General features: G+C 39.8%; 1 protein-coding gene across 1 annotated transcript in view; it reads left to right on the forward strand.

Moving 5' to 3' along the window:
- The window catches only part of LOC108785035 (uncharacterized protein KIAA2012-like), a 124952-nt gene that overhangs the window by 15840 nt on the left and 87199 nt on the right, over positions 1-21913 (forward strand). Inside the window, exons 3-4 of the mRNA XM_018554012.1 lie at positions 15314-15476; positions 16382-16543. Of these exons, the coding sequence (XP_018409514.1) occupies positions 15314-15476; positions 16382-16543 (325 nt within the window). The remainder of the gene's footprint in view (positions 1-15313; positions 15477-16381; positions 16544-21913) is intronic.

The raw sequence follows: 21913 nt of genomic DNA on the forward strand, positions 1-21913 counted from the left end.
TACATTTCCAAAATCTAAAAGTAATACAGAATCACCTACTTTCATTCAAACCCCAAGCGCCTGTGTTGGACTGGCAATATTGTAGGAGTCTTGATTATTTGTGTGTGTGAAATGTAGAAACATGATATAGATAATGCTATCATTTTTTACTTGAATAATATTATTTAGCAATAAGAAGAATAGCAGTCAAAATAATTTTCCAAAAGTTTGCAACTTTGGGAAGTCCCAAATAAAGTGCAGTGATTTGGACTAATTCACCAATTTATGAGGTCCCCTAAGGCCTGCTTCAGGAATCACTGCTCTTTGGATCTAGAGGAAGGTTAAGAAAACCCCAGATACATTTCTGACACATTATGCCTGAAAGGGAAATAAATCCCTGCTGACTACAAATATTGCAATCAGTGTCCACCCTGGATACCACATATATAACTGAACTGCATACTGTTACAGAATATGTGGAAGTACCACCAATAGGCCTATAAATAAAATACTGTAGACATGCTTTTTTCACCCTTCCTCTTCTTTCCTTTTAATCTTCATATCCTTTTCCTTTTTCAGTGGGCTCCATTCTTAATCTTGCATTTAGGTACTGATAATACATGCATTCAGATAGTACAGCATGGAGGAGTGTATTGATTTCTGTGTCTGGTCAAGGCCTACTTATACACAAATGTATATTTATTTATTGCAGGTATTTATATAGCGCCAAAAATGTATGCAGCACTTTACATAGTTGCACATTCACATCAGTCCCTACGCTCAAGGAGGTTACAATCGAAGGGCCTATCTTACATGCATACATACAAGGCCAATTTAGACAGGAGCCAATTAACCTACCAGCATGTCTTTGGAGTGTGGGAGAAAACCCATGCAAGCACAGCAAGAACATGGAAACTCCTTGCAAATAATGTCCTGACCGAGATTTGAACTTGGGACCCCCAGTGCTGCTTGCATATATTAATACAAATGCATAAATACATACAGTATATCAGTATACTGCATATTACTAAAGTATACATCTTTGGTGTGATTACACACATTCTGCGGCGGACCCCTGCCCCTTCAAATCATGTACTTACAGTACCTATTCTTGATCCAGCATGACATTTGCTGTGCAGCTCATTGGCACCACACAGCCTCTTGTCAGCATCCTACATTGTGCTGTACACTCTCCACTGAAGCTACTCCACTGAGCTCTACATTGAACCCTATGGAGAGTTTGTACTCATTGCTCTGATGGAGTACAAACCCCTAATAGGGTCCAAAGAAGAGCTTATAGCGAATACATTGGCCAGGATGGTTTTGACAGGAGGCTGTGCAGTGCTGCCAAAATGCAAAGCCGATATCTTGGGATGGGGGTGGGGAAATGAGTAACCCTAAGCAACTAATTAGAATTTACTTTCTCTCAGTTTAGAGCAGTTAGAAGGATGAAAGATGCCTACTAATTTGTTGTTATAGGTTAGATCACTTTACTGACTGCTCTTTGAAGTGGTAAAATGCAATCTGGAATTGGTTTGTGTTCCATAATGATTTAGGACTCTTGTCTGCAGTTTATAAATCCAAAAAAACTCTTTGCATATTTTGCATCTAGAAAGAGGCACCCTCAAAAAAATTATTTTACAGGATATTTGATAATCTCCCCAATCGGTATGCTCCAGATGACCAGGTACTACTGTCTGTCCTATATAAAGGGGTACATCTGCTTTCTGCAATACAGCTGCGCATTAAGACAGGATATCAGCAACAAATATACTGCCAGCCTTGTGTGTGGCAAAGACTGTACTTAGAAATTGTTTCTAAAGCAAAACCCTTTTCTTTGCTTTGAATAGGGTAGGGAGTGTTTAAAACCCTAAAAGGTGTTTTTTTCACTTCCTGTCTTGTGACACAACAGGAAGTTAGAGGAGATCACTCTGCCACCTACTTTCAGAATAAGTGACTTAATTTCCTCAATCAGAGAGGAGCACCTGAAGATCTTACACATAACTGCTGTGGGTGCTGCATGGAAGTGTGTAAACTGGATCACAGAATCCTGAGTTCTGCTAAAGTGAGCCATTGATACATACACTTTAAAGATGAAGTTCAGGGAAAATCATTTTTGAACATTTGTTGTGTCAAAAAGAATTACATGTAATCATGTGTGTATTAGGGCTGCAACAACTAATCGACATAATCGATTATAATCGATTATTGAAAAAGTTGTCAACTTTTTCAATAATCGATTAATCGGCTTCCGATCAGTTGGCCCTGTTCACGGCTCCACACACGCTGCGCGCCGCACCTCTTCCCCACCTCACGCTCGCCGCTGCCAGACCCGCCCGCCCGCATCCACGCCGCACCTCCTCCCCGCCTCACACTCACCGCCCGCCCACATCCACGATTGGCACAGGGACGCGGGGAGATGTAGTAAGGAGGAGCAGGTGTGGGGGGATGACAGCCGCTGATAGACAGGTCCGATCTCAGAAGCAAGTTGCTGGAAGACTGCTCAGGTAAGCCTGCACTTCCCACACATGGTGCTCTATAATGTGTTGCTGGGATTTGTATTCCTCTATAGCTTATGGTACATTGTGCTGTATATTATACATAGGAATACACATCCAGCAATACATTATACACTGTATGTATAATGTATTGCTGGGATTTGTTGTATTCCTATATAGCTGGTGATATTCTGCACTGCACTGTATAGAGGACTACAAATCCCAGCAATAGTACATTATACAGCGCAATGCAGAATACCACCAGCTATAATGTACTATTGCTGGGATTTGTTGTAGTCCTCTATAGCTGGTGATATTCTGCATTGCGCTGTATAATGTACTATTGCTGGGATTTGTAGTCCTCTATAGCCGGTGCAATTCTGCATTCATTGCTGTATAATTTTACACTTTCCTTTTCACTATATTGCACACCACACTATTTTTTTCCACCGCTCCAAGCTTGCTCCTGTGATGGACTACAATCTCAATACAAACTAGTAGTCCCATCACTGGAGCCATTTTTGATTTTTTTTTTGTGTTTATCCGATTAACCGATTAATCGAACTTAATAATCGGCTAACTAATCGATTTTGAAAATAATCGTTAGCTGCAGCTCTAGTGTGTATGATGCTTGTATGCTGCTGCATTAGGTAAAAAAATCGAACTTTTTTTTATTCTGACACATGCTGAACTTCCAGCGCTGAAACGTACAGTCCCGGCTCTAAAACACTGCATACAGTGAAAAACAGCAGGTCGCTCGCACTCCACCTTGACCATTCAGAAAACGTCTTGTATTCTTTTTACAAAATATGTTCTGTAATTGGATGAGGGGAAATTGTGACATGTATCCACCCATCCTCCAGTCACATAATGCCTTGCATTCTGTGAAAAGGATACAAGATGTTTCTTGAATGGATGAGGTGGAGAGCGAGGAACCCACCATCTTTTACTGTATGCAGTGTACTAGAGTCAGAACTGTAAGGCCAAATTCACACGTAAACTTATGCTGCGTTCGGGGATTCCTGTGGCTTCTTACAGCAGGAATCCCAGGTGTCCCCGTTCAGATGCGGCTGCTGTGCCCATTCAAGTTAATGACAGGGTGACAGCGGCCGCATCTCTCAACGGTAGTCTGCATGTAATCGTACATGGTACAATTACCTGCATGTCGGGATAGATGATTGTCCCTGGATGCAGGATAGATGCACAGTGGCTGCATCTGAACAGGGATAGCTGGAATTCCTGCCACAATAATCCATAGGTTTTTGCCACAGGAGTCCCTAAACGCAGCATAAGTCCCCGTGTGAATGCAGCCTAAGTTTCAGTGCCGAAAATTCAGCTTGCATCAGTGTCCAGGTAAATGATAGTTATAGTTTTTACCTAACACAGCAGCATACACTCATAGTACGCACATTATTAGGTGTCATTATTTTTTACACAGCAAATATGCAAAATAGTTGTTCCTGGAGTTTAGCTTAAAAAGAAATCAGTGCAATGTTTGATTTTCTGTTCAGCACATTGTAGTGGAGAGAGAAACATTTAAATAGATATAAACCTTTATAAAAGTCCTAGCAGGCATGCATGTATCTTTTACTCTCTATAGTCTGTCTCTCTCTTTTAGTCTCTATATGTGGTGTTAGCATGCTTTTTTGTGCCGAGGGAATGAAAAGATAGGATGCGATTTAGCCCTGGACCCACCAGTGTCTTAAAATGGCCCCAATGACAGTAAAAGCTTATTAAAAGGTGGACAAATTATGATCGCAAGCATACACTGAAACCTTCTGCTGCTGTACAGCTATTGAAAGCACACATATAATAAGTAACTATTCAGTTTACAGTAAGTAAACCTGCACCATATATTTTTATTCTCTTCAAAAATGGCATCGAAAATAACATTTCAGTGAACCATATCTGGTAAATAAAGTAACTAGGTTCGGCTTCTGGTTTGTACCTTCTGTACCTTGTTAATATTGGAGCATTGAGCTTAAACAGCCAAATCTGCCATCTGTCAAGTGGAGGGAAAGCAGCACAAACCGCAGTAAAAGTGCATAAGGGCTAATGAAGGACTGACATTTATAGAAAGGAGCCCGTGTTCTCTAAATAAATGTGTTTTTTATGGATCTGAAGAGCCAGGATTCTCTTTCCATTTTAAGCATTCATTTACTGGAGTTGATTTACTAAAGGACTAGAAGGCGAAGCTGTGTTCACTTTAATTATCCAATCACGTGCAACCAAAAATACATTTTTACCATATTTACTAAACTTTTAATTAAACATTTATTTTGCAATGTAAACATTTGGTACTCCTTTAGTAAATCAACCTACTTTTTTAGGGTAGCACAACACATTTTTGTTCGCTTATCTACCAGCATTCCTAGTAGCAGAAGATGGACACCAAAAGGCAGGGGTGGGCAACTCTGGCCCTCCAGGTATTTTGGAAATACAAGTCCCATGAGGCATTGCAAGACTCAGACAGCCACAGACATGACTCCCAGAGGCAGATGCATGATGGGATTTGCAGTACCAAGGTTGCCCACTCCTGCCTTAAGGTGTATTTCCACTTTTGCAACTTTTGCAGTCAAATTTGAGAAAACCCCTCTATATGTTTGTTATGTGTTCCCAATCACACAGCATAAGCCGAAGTGCCATCTTTCGGCCGAAATTACAGTGCATCCTTAATATCTCTCCTCCCAGCTGTGCGCTGCTCTGTGTGTGCTCTGATGCAGCTCAGCACCCAGCGGGGAGGAGAGAAACTGTCAGGAGGCCGAACGGGGCACAGAGCAATGTGAGCCGCAGTGTCACAGGAGGCTGAGCTCTCCTACCGCACCGCCCCGCTCGGGGTAAATGTCAGCTCAGGAACACACAGTATAGAGGCTTCCTATTCATTTATAACAGGGGATGCAGAAAAAGAGATTGAGGACTAGACATTTGCGATTTTGTTTTGGAAAAATATTTTTTTTCGGATGCATTTTTGTTATTCGAAGATCTGAATGTATCCAAATTTCCGATTAACAGAAATGGAGAATAAAAACGAATCCGAATGTCCAAAAATTACATTTCTGACAAAATTCGTTAGCGGTAGTCTGTACGAATTTTCGTTTGTGGACGAATGTTCGTTGCAGTAAAGTGACATTTTGAAAAAAATCTCACTATACTGCTGCGAAACGAACACAAAACGGAAACGAACATTCGTAGAGACCACCGCTAATGAATTTAGTCCGAATCTCGAAACAAACTGATTTTTGGACCCAAATCCCGAAAAATGAAATAACGCAAAACATGAATCAAAACGAAACGAAACTAAACAAATTTTTTTGCGGTGCACATGTCTATTGAGGTCTCTGTGTCCTCAATCTCTTTTTCTATTTTAAAAGGGAAATATTAGGGGTCTGTTCAGACCCCTGATATTTCATTGAAGCCAAAGCAGTAAAGTTACAAAATAAGAATATTTTTAAAAAAATAACAAAAATTAAAATACATAAAGAAATAAATATAAAATATAAAAAAATTTAAAACGTTTAGAAAAAAATAAACAAAAAGAATTTTTTGCAGACCAAGTCCAAGTACTGATCCAAGTACTCACAGATACCAATTACTGATATATTTTTATTTAGTGTCATGTGACGGTTTTTCTAAAACAATACAGACTAATGATTTCAAGACAGTGGTGGAGCACCAGGGCCAGGCAACCGCTGCAACCACTGCAACCCTGGTAGTACTCATGAAAATGCCACTGGTATCTGAACATCTCTATTTCTTACTTTATATGTGTCTGTGCATCAAGATTCTCTCTCAATTTCCAAGTCACAGGAAACTTTGGCTGTTGCCATAGAAAGACTAGGGACAAACTGAGCTTCCCCTTGTTGACATACAGAACTTCTAGATGTTTAACCTCTTGTTAGGACAGACAGTGTTCAAATCTAGTTCACAACTGATAATAAAATCTGCAGACAGACAGGTTTCATTATATTAACATTAACCTGCCCAGCTTCCTTTGCATTCCAATAGAGAATGTAATATGCAAGCAGCAGTTAAAAGTTATGCAATGTGAATGGGAACATGTAACAAATATATTCAAAACCTCCTGAAGTGTGTTAGATGCAGAAGACACAAAACAATTAGGAACAAGGAGCTGGATTAAAATTATCATAAGATCAATCGAGTTGCAAGAAGGCATAGCGGCTCTGGTAAGGCTGCTTTAAACAAAAGCGGGGTGTCCCAAAAGCAGGGGGTCCAGATTTGAAGATTCACATGTACACAGCCCAATGAGAGCACCAAACAAAGGTCTGAGGGTCCAACTGCTTTTTATATCAATATTTGTTTAACAAGGGATGACACAGAACAATCCAAGATATCCAGCGCACTCCATACAGCATTGAGACCCAATCATAAAAAGGGTGCCATGGGGAAATAGCAGATGGCACCGCCACAAGTTAAGTCCCAATCCAAGATATCACCAGCACACCATGTGCAGATGAGAAGACAGGACACTTTTCACCAACGCATTGTCTTGAAAAGTGTCCTGTGTAGTGTAGTGTAGTGTAGTGTTTCATCTAAACATAGGGGTCTATTCAGGAAGCTGCCGAAGGATCTAGCCGTAGCTTCGGCCGATCCTTCGGCTAGCTTCGGTTACGGGAGTCCATCGGTTAATTCGAACCGAGAGCCTGCTGTACTGGCTATACTATATAGCACAATTAGAAGGGAGCAGTCAGGGTCTGCTTATTGTCCATCAGAAGGTGGTGGATATTTAGGGCCTGCTCAAACATGCCTCATGCCTGGAAAACTATTACACTGTTTTCCCTAACTGGCTCCGCTATCAACACAAAGCATCAACTCTATAAGACAGCCGGCTGCTTTATGAAGTCTGATTGGTGGAAATAAATTGTAGTGAAAGATATTGTCATTCTGTATTAAATTCTATAGAAAATGGGCTATCCAATTCACATAGCTCTGTACTGAGTGTATTTCCCTCCTCTGGCTAATGTATTGCAAGTATTCCAAATATGTGAATCATTTCTTAGATATGGTTATTTGTAGAATAAATCTCCAGCTGTGATATACCTACTGGGAATGAAAATAATGTAACATTCATGTCAAAGAATGTGACAGAGTATGTGCCCGAGTAGAAGAATGTACTTTATCACTTTTTGTGTGTTATTACTTTAAAAGTGTGTAGTCAAGTAAAGATAGGTCCAACCTTGTTTGTTTTTTTAACACAGAACTCCTGGCAGATATTACAAAAATCCTTTTATTGCAATTGTGCTTTCTTTAAATATATTAAATGCATATATTGAGAATAAGTGCTTATTTAAGCTCACTTTAAAACAAATTGCACTTATCCTTTTGGGAACTTTAGTATGATGTCATCGATACCACCCACCCCCTGCATACCAGCTTCCTGCCAACCCCTGCATAGCACTACAGGGGGTGGGTGGTATCGATGACATCATACTAAAGTTCCCAAAAGGATAAGTGCAATTTGTTTTAAAGTGAGCTTATACTTTATTTCTACCAGAGAAGGTGATATCACCATCTTATTTTTTTTTCTTTTGGCAGAGGTGTATAAATTTACAAAAGTGGCAGTACAGAACTTCAATAAGGTCCCATATGGTTGGGTTCCAGGTTCCCCTGGCCCAGAAAGTATGGTACCATTTGCTGTACCTCCTCTGTGGAGTTGGGGTGAGGAGAGAGAGAGAGTCACTGGTTATCCGTGCAAATGTTTTCCTTCACTTACTCTTCTGTCTGACACTTTTAAATAGACATCAAGAGATGAGATGAGATGAGTAACTAAAGTCAGTTTAATAGACAGGTAATGAGAAGAATACTTCCAAATGGGGACAGAAATTTAAAAAAAAGTTAATGGAGGTTCTCACCCTTCCCAACTCTTCCCAAAACTGAAGAACATTTTTAATCGAAGTTGATTTTAAGTTAAATCGAAGTTAAAATGCCTTCTAACATTTGGCAATCAGCTATACTTAAAGCCCTGCTTTGAGATCTTCCCTGGAAGACCCCTGCTTTTATTTTTTATTTATTTAGCTATTTTAGATATGTTCCGGTGATTCACGTGATATGCAAGCATGGTTGCTGCTCTCTGCATTATTGTATGTGAATGCAGGGCACCCATTCAGGGGGCAGATTCATGACACCCTGTACTCACAGGATCCCCTCAGTCTAACACTGGATGTCATATAGCCTGGAAGCCTATTCATGTGGCAAAAAGGGATTACTGCAAAGGACTGCAGCAGAAAGGAGTTAAGAATTGCAGCCAGAGTTGCATTTTTTCTTTGAACCCCGCAGAGAGACTACTGGGGTACTATATGTTTTTTTTTTTTATTTGCCTAAATTTGGGCTGTAAACATATAGCCATGCCTTTATAGCTCATGTTTTTATAGAAATGACTTGGTTGCACTATGTTATGTGACACGGTTTGATGACTATAAAAATAGCAAGGACATATAGAAATAGCATTGATGATGACCAGAATCCATAACTCAAGGCCACTATGGGTGTCTGGAGATCATTTTAAATAAGGGCAGCTCTCTGATATTTGTCATGTATTATAAACATGTTTTTTTAATCCTGACAAATGTGACTTTTGTTTTACTGAATGGATAACCAGTGACACAAGTGCATCATATTCTTCTAACCCACCCATCGTTTGTTTCTAATAAGCATCTGTTGTATTACTGGGATTTCATAACATGGGCGTGTACCTAACAGGCAAAGTAATTCGACTGTCCTTAAGTATATTCTTAAAATGAATGGTTGGCTTCATTGGAATGAAGAGTTATTGAAGGGCCATAATCTGTTCTCACACACACCTTTGTTGCTAAGCTGCTCCAGTTACTATTGCTAAGCAAAGTCTGCTAGCCTAACAAATGCAAACAAGTAAAACAATGACCACAAATGCAAATAGTCTGAAAACTATTTGTGAGCACTAGCAAAATAAATATAATCTATTAAAACTATCAAGCAACATATTAGAATTGCTAATGGTAAAATGATACAGCAATCGTACAACTGTATTTTGCCACAGGTATTAAATCTTTTTGAGGTTTTTCAGTTGCACTACTGCTGAACTAAAACCACCCAACCCATCTTTAGATTATTATGGCTTTGCAACATATGAAATGGAATGTTAGATGACACATGGGTCACAAAACAAATAATTACAAGTGAAGTTTGTTTTTGATTATGAGTCAAACTTGAACTAAGAGGTGAATTCCATTGAAGACTATAGGGGGCTCACAAGCCCCCTATGTGATAGCACATCGGAGGTGACACGTACTCTGTTAACAAATGAAGATTCATATCAGTGTAAATCCATTTAATTGATAGATGTCAGAAAAGACAAGCGCTTCCGGGGCCACGCAGGGTCACCTTTATCAGGCTCAGTAATGACATCGTACAGAACCACAACCATTATATAGACATACATAAATGAAAGAAATGACTACACCCCCATCCTCTGACATAGGTACTAATGCCACCCCTAATGTCACCTATGCACTTCAAAGAAGCTGATCAAGCAGAGACTGTGCCAGGGAATGACAGCTGAAAAGCCGGAAAGGATATAATCAGCTTCATTCATTGGAGAGGAAATCAGTGAACAGGCATTCACTGGTCTCTCTCCCTGCTACCCACCCACACCCGTGATGCCAGTCTTGGGCCTGCAGGAGGGACAGAATAGCCCGAGAAGGAAGGCATAGGGGCTCTGTTTACCGGCCCCTGGAATTGCTTCCAGTCTAAAGCTGACAGTTGACAATCGGCTATAGCTGCCAGGAGTCTGTTTACAGGGCCCGCAGCCAACACCATAAGGCATACAGCACTGGCATCGAAAAGGTTCAATTCTGGCAATTTTTAGGGCTATTATGCAAGGGAATGGAAGCGTGGGAATAGAAGCTGGACACTGCTATGGTGTACATGTACCAATGAAAAAAAGTTTAAAAAATACCGCGCACCAGGAAAAGGGTCTTTTCATGCTTTTGAGGGCAATATTGAAAATACACAAATCCTTTCAACAACATGTTTTGAGGATGCCTGTACATGGTATTACAGAAAACTACAATATTTACGGACAATCTCAGCGACAGCAAACACTGGCAGTGCATATTTGGATGTGGAATTAATTTTTTTTCATGTAGCTTTAACAGCATCACATACATTTTTATTAAGCGGTTATGAACCTACTTTGTTGGGTGGGGAGAAATTGGGCAGTAGTTCACTGTGATTGTCCCCGTTGTCACTGATGCAAAACTCTCCTGCAGACCTTCATTAGGAACTAAGAAATGGCAAATGATACAGCAGTGTAAAATTGGCCAGCTGCAGGACATTTTGAATGAGGAGAATTAGTGAAAATGTACTAGAGAAAAAGAGTGCAGGCAAGGGATTTAGAAACAGCAGCTGACACAGCAGTGTTAAATTGGCAAAATGGTAAATAGCAAGTCTAGACCTAAATTTAACAGAGCAAAAAGAGCACAGACTGGGGCTATACCACAGGATTTAGGCCACAGTAGAGGATGCAGCAATGTAAAATTGGGCAGTAGTTGTACAATTTTAATCAGGGGTAGTAGGCCAAAATTACTACAGTCATGTGTTTTTTTTTTTACCACAAGATTTAAGAGACCTTAGATAATATCATAAAATTGGCCAGCAGCAGTACAGTTTTATTTATGGATTTTAGGCCTAACTGGTGTATGCCCAATTTATATTTTATCTATGGGGATAAGCAGTAGTGATGAGCCAAACACCCCCCTGTTCTGTTCGAATTCGAACTTTAGAACATGGGAAAAGTTTGAATTCGAACTTGAACTCAATGCAAGTCTTTAGGGGTAGAACCTAAAAATCAAATGTCCCCATTTTGAAGCCTTACATGCAATTTATTGGCCATAAAAAGTGTATGGGGATTCGGGTAATGCCCTGGGAGACATGAATCAAAAAACAACTTTTGTCCCCCTTCCAAACAATACCTGACCCAGTCTGGTTGGAATGTTAGGAGTTACCCAATTAAAAGAAAAGAAAACAAAAGTGTGGGGTTCCCCCCAAAAGTCATATCAGACCCTTAAGGTTTGGTAGGAATTTTAGGAGGGACCCCATGTAAAAAAAAAAAAAGTGTGTGGAGTTCTACCTCAAAGTCATACCAGGCGGAGGAACCCCACCTCCACAAATGGGGGGGGGGAACGTGGGGTCCCCCCTAAAATTCCCAACCAGACCCTTGTCCCACTGCCATTCTGTCCGCTCTCGATGAACTCCCGCCGAATAATGTCATTTTGACAGATGCTGGCAACATATAAACAATTGGGTGAAGCTAGCGGTGACAGCTAGCTCTGCCCAGTTAACCATTGTAGCGTGAGGGTTGCAGTGCGAGGGTAGCCCCAATGCAAGGGTATTTTTTTTTAACCTGGAGATAGGCTTTAATATCTATCACACAACAAAAACCAACTTACACAGACTCTTGGAATTGATAATGAGAGATACATGCGTAGAAGATTTCAATATTTAATCCCAAGAAATAGTATACGTTTAAACTTAGGCATATTATTCATGCTCCGTATTCTCAATTGTATTTGAGTTTCGTAATAAGAAATAAAACATAAAACACAGGCAATAGGTAAGACAGTTCAATTTATATTGAAGGTTACAAGCCTTGAAGTGTTTAAAATGAAATCCCAGGAAATAGGTTTTTGTTTCTGTCTGTTAAAACTTGCAGCACTTCTTTGTCAGTGCACTCTCCACCCAGGTGTACAAGATAATCTGTGTTCTGCACCTTCAAATACACACTTACCAGAAATGTAGACCTCAAGGCATTCACAGAGGTCAATGAATGCTTTGGTAAGTCAGTCCTGTGAAGTATTCACCTGTGTCTCCAGCACTTAATAGCAGCAGTGCACCCAAGGATGATGATGTTGCTTGCAAAAATGTGGTTACATGCAAAATACGTAACTGCAGATAGCACAAGAATCATTCTAAAAGGTTTACTAAACTATTACAATTCAGAAACGTTTAAAATGGTACAAACAATTATGGATCCCAGTGTTGTAATTCCTAGTAGTCATAAAAGCAAAGTAAAATGGAATGATGTCTCTCACGCAGACTTCTACCAACATGTTTCACCCGGTAGGGCTTCGTTAGGGGCCTGTCATTCCATTTAACCTCAAGTCGGGACACCCCCTAAAAGCATAATCATTTACATAATGGCATTTACATGCATTGCATCACAGAGTGACAGAGAAATACTTAGTGTGCTGCCTTTCATTTCATTGTTCAATCACAGTGTGTGGGTTTGAAGAAAACCTGTAGATGTTTCTGAACTGCAGCAGAGAAGCACTGTCTGGTACTGTGATAAGGCAGTAGATGACACTGGGAGATCTAGTTCTAGCAGAGAAAGGATGTCACAGGTAGCCCAGTGGAGTAGCCTGATTGCAGACAGGTGGGTTTTGCTCTCAAAGGGTTCTGCAGCAGTCAGGGCTCCTGTGTGGACCTAGTACTCCTGGGGCAGCAGTTGAAGTGGGCACCCCGTGAGTGGGTGTAAAAAGCCAAGGCCATTATGTGCAGGCCAAGGCTTCTGCTGAGCCAACATCACAAGTGGTACTAAAGGAATCCGACAGTAGAACGCACAAACTGTATGTGTCCAGACCTCTCTGGCCTAAACATACAGACTGCAAACCTGACTGATGTCTGTAAATGACTGATAGAGTCACATAAGGCTGTTCTGGAACAGGCTGAGCCAGAGCAGACCAGCAATGTAGTTAAATAGCAAGGAGGCTGGAATATCACTGTCTTGTGTTAATTGAAATACCCGCTATGAGGAAAATCTAATATCTGGCTTCTGTGATGAATACATGTAGGCTAGAAGCCCTAAAACACACCCTACCGAGTGGACTTAGGGCCCATTCACACCAGCAGCTGGTTTAGAACGCAGCCAGTGGTGTACTCTATCTGGAAACAGCACATCACACTATAACTTTCTTTTTTTTTTGGTAGAACTTTATTGACATTTCATTTAGTTCTGTCGGCCTCAGCATAGTGCACATTGGTGAATTGCATCACACCAAGCTGAGCTCAAAAAAAAATACTGCATGCATCCAACGGGGTGGTGTGAACGGAGTCAATTATAAACAAGGCAAGGACTGTGCTGGGCAGCCAGCTGGTGTGAATGAACACTTAGGATTCCTTTTAAATCTCTCTATTTGATGTAGATTCTTTTCATAATATGTAGAAATATATCTTCCCTATTATTATTTAGCACATAGAAATAATTCATAAATAAAACATTGCAGGAAACACATGATAGCCTTGGTTTTTCTCAGCTGTGTACTCAAAAATGTAAGAATGACCCATGGTCATGGATATTCGGTAATGCAAGTATTGCTGCACTGATTGGGGAATAGGCTAAACACAGAAAGCCAGCTAAAATGAATAAAAGAATTCACAAGAAAAGCTTTCACTTACAACTCATCAACTCATAAGTGTTTACTGTGCAGCAGGTCATGGGTCAACATTTTCAATATAAACCTTCCTCTCTAGGTTGCCCTCTTTCATTGAGCTTTGCCTAGTTACTTGTCCTGTCAATTATTCATCTAGCGGTAAAGTACCAGAAATGTAGACATAAACATGGCCATTCTTCTACGCTCACTTCTCTCTTTTAGTGTAGTATTATTTCAGCAAGATTCAGCTTACAGTGTTGAAACAAGAAGTCCTACTATTTTTTTATCTTTTAGCTTGTACAACTTTTATTGATTAAAATGCCATGCTATTTGTCACCAGCCAGTGACAATAAGTTGAACTATGAAATAGTCAGAAAATATCATATGGTCTAAAACTAAAAGTAGGTGCCCACTGCCCAGAAGGGCCTGCATATACGACTATTAAAGTATATGTAAATCCATATACTAGAATCTCAGCCACTATGTGGTAATTTCTTAATTTATTCCGCAGTGTCTGCAGACGAGCACAAGTAATTTTGTGGCTTAGGCCCTCTTTTGGCTTTTGGTGCAGATGCTCCAGACAGTTACATTTACTAAGGCCTAGGGTTAATTTAGTGGTAGGGGTTGCTTAAGAGCTAATTTATATAGTTATTTTGAGTTTTTTTGGGGTTAAAGTTTTGGGTTAGAGTTTTAAATGGCTAGTGAAGAGTTATTGAGGCAGATTTAAGTATACGTAAACCTAGTCACTAAAATCTTTAACCCGGTAATGTAATTACAAAATGTCAGTCTTTTTAAGTCAGAAAATAATTCCTACTGATCCTACCATGAAGATCCTTTTATAGGCAATTCTTGTTATAGGGTGACCAATATCTGTCCCTGTCTCCGGGTTATTTTCCTGTGTTGTCATCCTGTCGCACACACTTTTAATGGAGACTACAAGTGGCTGTGCCAAAGCACCTTGCACTGGCATTGTCCACTATTGTCACCATTAGGAAACCCTATCTGAAAAATGACTGGAGTGCATGCATATAAACAGTCAACATGTAAAGCTTACCATGTCCTCAGTTAAAATGCAGTGTGTTATTAGTACTTTATATTTATAAGACTTTACTATGCTCATTAACGTGTCTTTATACTATGCACCTTATATATTTACCATTTCAGTATGCATCACTGCTATTTTCTGTCTTTGAACTTGGTACTTTTTTCTGGGAAAAAAGGGATCAATATAACATGTGATGTCAATAAAAAAAACTTATACAAAGTAGTTAATAGTTCCTATATGTTCCTTTTATGGTCTTATAAATATATAGATAGACATGACACAATAAAACATTGCTGGCGACAATAGACATATTGACCTTTACCAACTCTAACTAATGTATAATTCTAACCCCTCTTGTGTTTCTCTAGAATTTCCATACCGATTCCCACTGGCAGCCATACCTACATTTTCTAAATGAAGAGGATATTCAGTATGACAGACAGATCCGGCCTGGTTATTCACCCAAAAGATATCTTACTCGTCTTCTCCAGACGTGGGATCCAAACTACCTTTACAAATTGCAACAAGCAGGTTAGCTTTGAAAAACATTTTTGCTAATCATGAAGGAAAGTTCTTAAAGGACCCCTATGTTGAAAAGTGTAGCATTCTGATAACTATAATAATAGCATTCAGTACATGAAGTCCTTTCCTTTATATCACATCCTTTTATAGTTTGCCCCAATCCCTGTCATTGTCACTTCATTGAACAACTTGGTAAAAGTAAACTTGTAAGTGGAGGAAAATATAAATACAGGTATGCAGAATAAAAAAAGAAATTAATATTCTGAATAACAGCAGCATTAGTTGTATTACCTCATACAGTTATCAGAATACATAATACCACATACAAATCAGAATACATACATGTATTGGATTAACTGCTTCTTTAAGTAAAATCATTTTTAATTAAGTAAAATCATTTTTTTAATTAACTGAACAGTATCCTAACAGTATACATTTTTGCTTTTTGTATATCATTTTTATAGCTTCATAGTTTATCTTGCTGTAAAATAATGTTTATAAGAAGCCAGCTGCTAATACTGTTTTACATGCTCAAGATTCATTTGCATTGATGTATATATTTTTATGAGGTGGATTCTATACGTTAGTGGTCACTTTAACACTAGATAATGGATTTTTTACAAGAGGGAACAACAGAGCATACAGAAACACATGATTTTTAACCTGACAGTGAAACTCCCCTGAAGGTAAATACACTGGCTTTGTGATACTGATACCACTGTTCCTATTTGTTGCTCCTTTTTATTTTGTGTAAACAATATTATATGAATGCCTAAAAGGAGCTTTTCACATGCAGACTTGGTGGTCTTTCAGAGAACTTGAAAACATCAGAGAAAATCCCTGGGCAGAACTGTGGCCTGCCATACCAGTTGAGTACGGGGCTCCTAAATGTTGTTGTTTGCATGTATTTTCAGGAAGCCTTAGGGACTCGGTTCAGCTTCAACAACTGACCGGCTATTCAGGAGAGTATAGTGGAAGACATCCAGACTTGTCATCTACTCCCTTGAAGTATCAGCGTCTGCCTGTTTTTACTTACCTTCCCCACTGGACAAATACCAATCCTGTCACAAGTCCAGGTAACTGGAGTGGTTTAAATAAATAACCAGTATGGCTTACACTGCATATAAGAAGGTTTTTTTGTGGTAAACAAAAATTTCATAAAACCAAATGCTGTTGAACTTCAATCTTAATTGAAATTATTTTATACATAATAATAACATTGCCTCCAGTAAAATCATTTTCGGTTCTCCTTAAAGTACAAAATCTTACCCTTGGCTATAGTTTCATTGAAGCTCCCCAATATACCCAAAACATCTGGACTGCGGGGAAAGCAGACATACCCTTCTCTTCATCCAGTACCTCAGTAAACTGTCATCGGGCCTGAGCAATGTCAGATGGAGGGCATGACTATGCCTAGGCAAATACAGACTTTCAGAAACTTTAGAATCTGTGGGCAGGGACAACACTTGTCAAGAGGATGCCAAAGAAGATAAAGGTAAGATTGGTGGCTGGCCCAGGGTAGGCACATGATTGTGGGAAACAGTACTCTGCCAAACAGAGTGGCTGGGTAGAGGACAGAGGTGGCTCAGAATGGCAACATTAAAATTAACTTCTCACTTAAATTCACCCGAAAAATAGTATACTGTATTTTCAAACAAAGGGCACTTATGTTATTTTCTACCTACCTGAGCTAAACTAACCTACCTGGTCCAGATGCATATGTGTTGAGAAATCGCAGCCACAGCCTCCGGTGATGTTTATATCCCACCAGCAGATCTTCAGTGCACTAGCCATGCCTGCAGAGTGGTTTTCCATAGGATTCTCTGGCACCTTCTTGTGTCTTCAGCAGTGTCTCCAGCATCGGGTGATGATCCTACAGAACTCGATGGCAAGGCTGGAAAAATCCCAGAAGCCAGTGCTCATTAAAATTTACAGCTGACGCTGAACTTTTGGAGGTTTTCTCTGTTTGTTGTCAATGGAGCTGGCTCCTATGAAATCCTGCTGGGTGCTTGATTGGACAGTCTGGCCTCTGAATTCCATATTACTTTGTCCCCCCCTGCTCTAGGGGAAGCTACTGCGTAGACTTAGCCAGCACGCTAAAGATCTTCTGAGCGGATGTAAACAACAGTGTTCGCCACAGACGCAATTGACCACTAAAGATCTGCCAAGTATGCACCAAGGGAGGGAAATGGGGGAGGGTTGGAAAATAAGGATAAGTGCATTTTATTTGACAGTGCACCTATTGTTTAGGTCTGCTACAAGCCCAGCATGGTTAATATTATGGTCTGTATCTCGCTCTAATAAAAGTGACATTACAGTCAAAAGGATTTTAAGCTACCGTATATACTCGAGTATAAGCCGTCCCGAATATAAGCCGAGTTACCTAATTTTACCACAAAAAACTGGGAAAAAGTATTGACCCGAATATAAGCCGAGGGTGGGAAATGAGGCAGCTAATGGTAGAATATATACGGTATTTCAAATGGTAATTAAATCACCTAAATCAATGCACTGGTCCTGACTTCCTGTTTTAGAGTGACTCCTTTCTCAAGCAGAGTGCTATGTAAATCAATGCTTTGCTAGGCAATGTATATTTGTTTGATCTGGATTCATTATTAAAAAAAGTTTGCGTTTAATACTACTTTCTGAGCGGAGTATTGGTGACTTTACATATTAGGCTTCATTGCCTTAATGGAAACCTGGACTGAAGTATGTAAGCTGTCATTGGTGACCTCTATTTCTGAACTTGCTAGCTAGCTGCCTGACTGTCATGCTGAATCAGTTACTTTTTTAAAATGAGTGATCTGGAGCAAGACTGCAGATTAGGAGCCACGACTCCTTGTGATTTTCCTGATCTGCATGCTTGTTCTGTGTCAGTGATTCAGAGACAACTGGAGATAGAGACAGCCAGCCAACTATACTTTTAGAAGGAGGTCAGAAATGGCAACATACATATTTCTCTCCCTTTTGGTAGAGAAGGCAGCTGTAAGCATACTGTATTCAATAGGGTTGTAAAAGGTTTACTGTGTCTGCAAATATTTAGCCAAATATTAAGCATGCATCTGTTGGGAAGATATATTTTACAAATGATGTACTTTAAAGTTTCAATGAGGGTCTTTTTAGCACATTTGTCCCCACTAACCATAACTACTTCTGTATGAACTTTGTAAGGAACGTGTATACTATATACAGCAATGTGAGTAAGGCAAATGGAGGAGGTTACGGGTGAGATCTATCTCCTTTCTTTTCCTTTTTTTCTTCTCCTTTTTCCTTACCCGTGCCTCTTTCTGCTACAACTAGAGCTCCAGGAAGCACCAACAGCTGATATGACTAGAGCAATAAAGCATGGGGTGCTTGAGATCGCAGTCTTAACCCCAGATTAATGCTTGAGCCAAGTTATGCATTTCTACATACCTGAATGGATCGTCAATACAGGGTCTAATCTTTGAAACTCAGCTCCACTCACTGGTCTTTCCTTTTATGAACAATGTATACATGTATACTTTATTTTATATACTAATGTTTCAAACGTAAGACCTAGAGACATCTTGAATCAGTTATTTACTGAAAACAATAAAACATTTTGAACAATTTTAGTGTCCCCCCTGACCCCCAGAGGTAGGCAGGGGTTTCATTTCACTTTAAGGGGTGGATTCTTAGCCGGATTGTGGAATGTGAACAATAGATTGGACGTCAGTCACTTTAAGTTCTTTTTTTAATGCTTTATTAAAGAACAGTCAAACTGGTAGATAGGGCAAAGGGGTTCAGACATCCATTGCAAAACAGACAGACTCCAGACTCACTAATCCTTTCAGGCTGCCACAGTGTAGAAATACCTTAGTAGGACAGAGGATGACACTGTGCAGTAGAACAGCATCTGAATAGAGATGTGCATGAGATCTTTCCTATGAGAAACACCAGACTAGTTCCTGAGGTCCATGCTATCTCCTGGCACCTCAAACAGTCATAGGACTCCTCTGGTTCTCCTCCCCAGATAGTTCCAGACCCCACCTGGGTCCAAATGTGGCCTCCTGTAGGTTTGATGCCTAGTCAGCTTCTCCAACCTTGTACATCCCACTCCAGGCTAGGATCCGGGGTGGACTGAACCCCAGCACATGGCAATCCCTGAGTATTTATGCACTTCCCCAGCATGCACCACTGGCCACGAAACTCCCAGTGATTGGCTAGTAAGGCATAGACACTGCTAATGTTCCCCTATTGGCTGCCTCACTCTGACAGGGTCACACCCCACTCACAGGTAGGAGCAATCAATAGCAGAACACCTAAAATAACCAAATGATACCAGACTAAAAATCAGCCAGACTAATTACAGTGCTAGCAACACTAAATTTTAGTCGCCACTTATGGTGGTAGGGGCTACACAAGCAATTGGAGAAGCTGCATTCAGATAGGGTTCCTGTGTAGGCCAGTGTATGTCAGAGCAACTGACTGGCAGTGTGTGTCCAAGCCTAAATGGGCAGGAATACATATCAAACTAGACTTCTTGATCTGAGAGACCGTAAAGAACTGTTGAGAGAGCTAGTCTCAGTGGAACAGACTCAAAGAGGCTTAGTCTAGGAAGAGGCTAAGGCTTAAGGAAAGTTAGTTAGCTAGGAGACTGGATATGGGCTATGCTGAACTACACTATCAGGCCAAAAGTTTGTGAACACCTCACCTTCACCCATATATGAGCTTATCAGACCCATATCTTATTCCCAAACCATGGGCATTGATATACATTTGGATTTCTCATTTGTGAATATAACAGCCTCCATTCTTCTGGGAAGGCTTTAAACAAGATTTTGGAATGCGTCTGTGGGAATTTGTATCCATTCAGCCAAAAAAGCATTTGTGAGGTCTGGTACTTATGTTGGACAAAAAGAACTGGCTTGGAATTGGCATTCCAATGAACTTATAGGTGTTTATTAGGCTTAAGGCAAAGCCACTCAAGTTTTTCCACACCAGACTGGTCCAACCATGAATTTATGGACCTGACTTTGTGCACCTAATAATAATAATTTGGAGGGTTGTAAACATACTTTAGTCCATATAGTGTTTTGTTGCACTGTGTCTTGCTTAGTATATACCCTTGAGTGGGAAACATATGTTCTCTTTGTTTTGAGAAAAAAAAGTGGTCTGAAAGTCCTAAAATGTATTTTGGTGAGTGAACCAACTCATTAAAAGGTTCTATGTTTCATTTTGATCTCTACACCTTACATTATAAATGACACACAAATTCACATGGCTATGGCCACTGGATTGTAGTATTTGGATGGGCCTTAGAGCTTCAATCCAACTTTTGGTAGTCCTGAGACCAAAGTCTTTTGGTTCATGGTGACTAAGCTATGCAAAATTAAAATCAATCATGAATTAGCATGGCTTTTAAAGTACTATGTGAATTATTTTTTTGCCTACAAACATATTTTACAACAATATATTTAAATTCTACCTGACATAAAATCTATTTTGTTATAAATAACGCATTTGAAAAGAAAGTATGCTTCTTGTGTAGGTGACCCTTACCACCTCAAGAAAGTTTTCACCTTTGGTTGAAAAGGGCTGTAGACTGCTGCATCATATTACCTACCATGCATTTCAAATTTATTAAAATAATTACAATTATCAAAGATTTCCTTTTCACAAACATTTTACCCTTTTTATTTGTAATGGAAACCTACAGTGTATTTTAAAAATATTGTACCTTGAGCTATTATTGAAATGTCAACCTTAACCACTTGCTGACCAGGTGTTTACACCCTCTTCCTGGCCAGGCCATTTTTCAGTACTTTGACTGACATGTATTCCATTATGCAACGCTGTACTGAAATTAATTTTATACAATTTTTTAGGGACAGATAGAGCTTTCTTTTGGTGGTATTTAATCACCACTGGGTTTTTTTTACATTATGTTATAATACATTTATTCTTACCCATTTTTTGATAAAATATAAAAGCTGGGGTCACATCCGGTAAATAGACACCAAACATGTCAAGCTTTAAAATTGCGCGCACCCGCGAAATTGCAAAAAAACTACCATACCCAAAATTCTAAATTCCAGGCTATGAGCTCTCCTCCAATCGCTGGATCCGGAAGTGATGTGTATTACATCACTTCTGGTGTCACTGGGCACAGTCTCTGGCTCCTGGAGCCAGAAGAAGAAGCTTGTGGAGCAGATCTCTGCTTCATCAGCTTCTTTGGGGTCCCTAGGTGACATTAGCGGTCTGAAAGACCCCTGATGTATCCATAAAGAGGACCTGTCACATTATATTTGCTATTACATAAGGGGCTTGTTAGCCCCCTAGGCAATAGCAATAAAGCTGAGTGTGAAAAAAAATTGTACAATTTTGCTAATACATGCAAAAACAAAAATTGTGCCACACATGTTATATATTGTCGTGAGCCTCAGGGAGAGAGCAATAATTCTAGGCCCATCAATTACTGTTTA

The sequence above is a fragment of the Nanorana parkeri genome, unplaced genomic scaffold (assembly GCF_000935625.1).
Source record: "Nanorana parkeri isolate BGI_ZX_2015 unplaced genomic scaffold, ASM93562v1 scaffold139, whole genome shotgun sequence".
NCBI lineage: Eukaryota > Metazoa > Chordata > Amphibia > Anura > Dicroglossidae > Nanorana > Nanorana parkeri.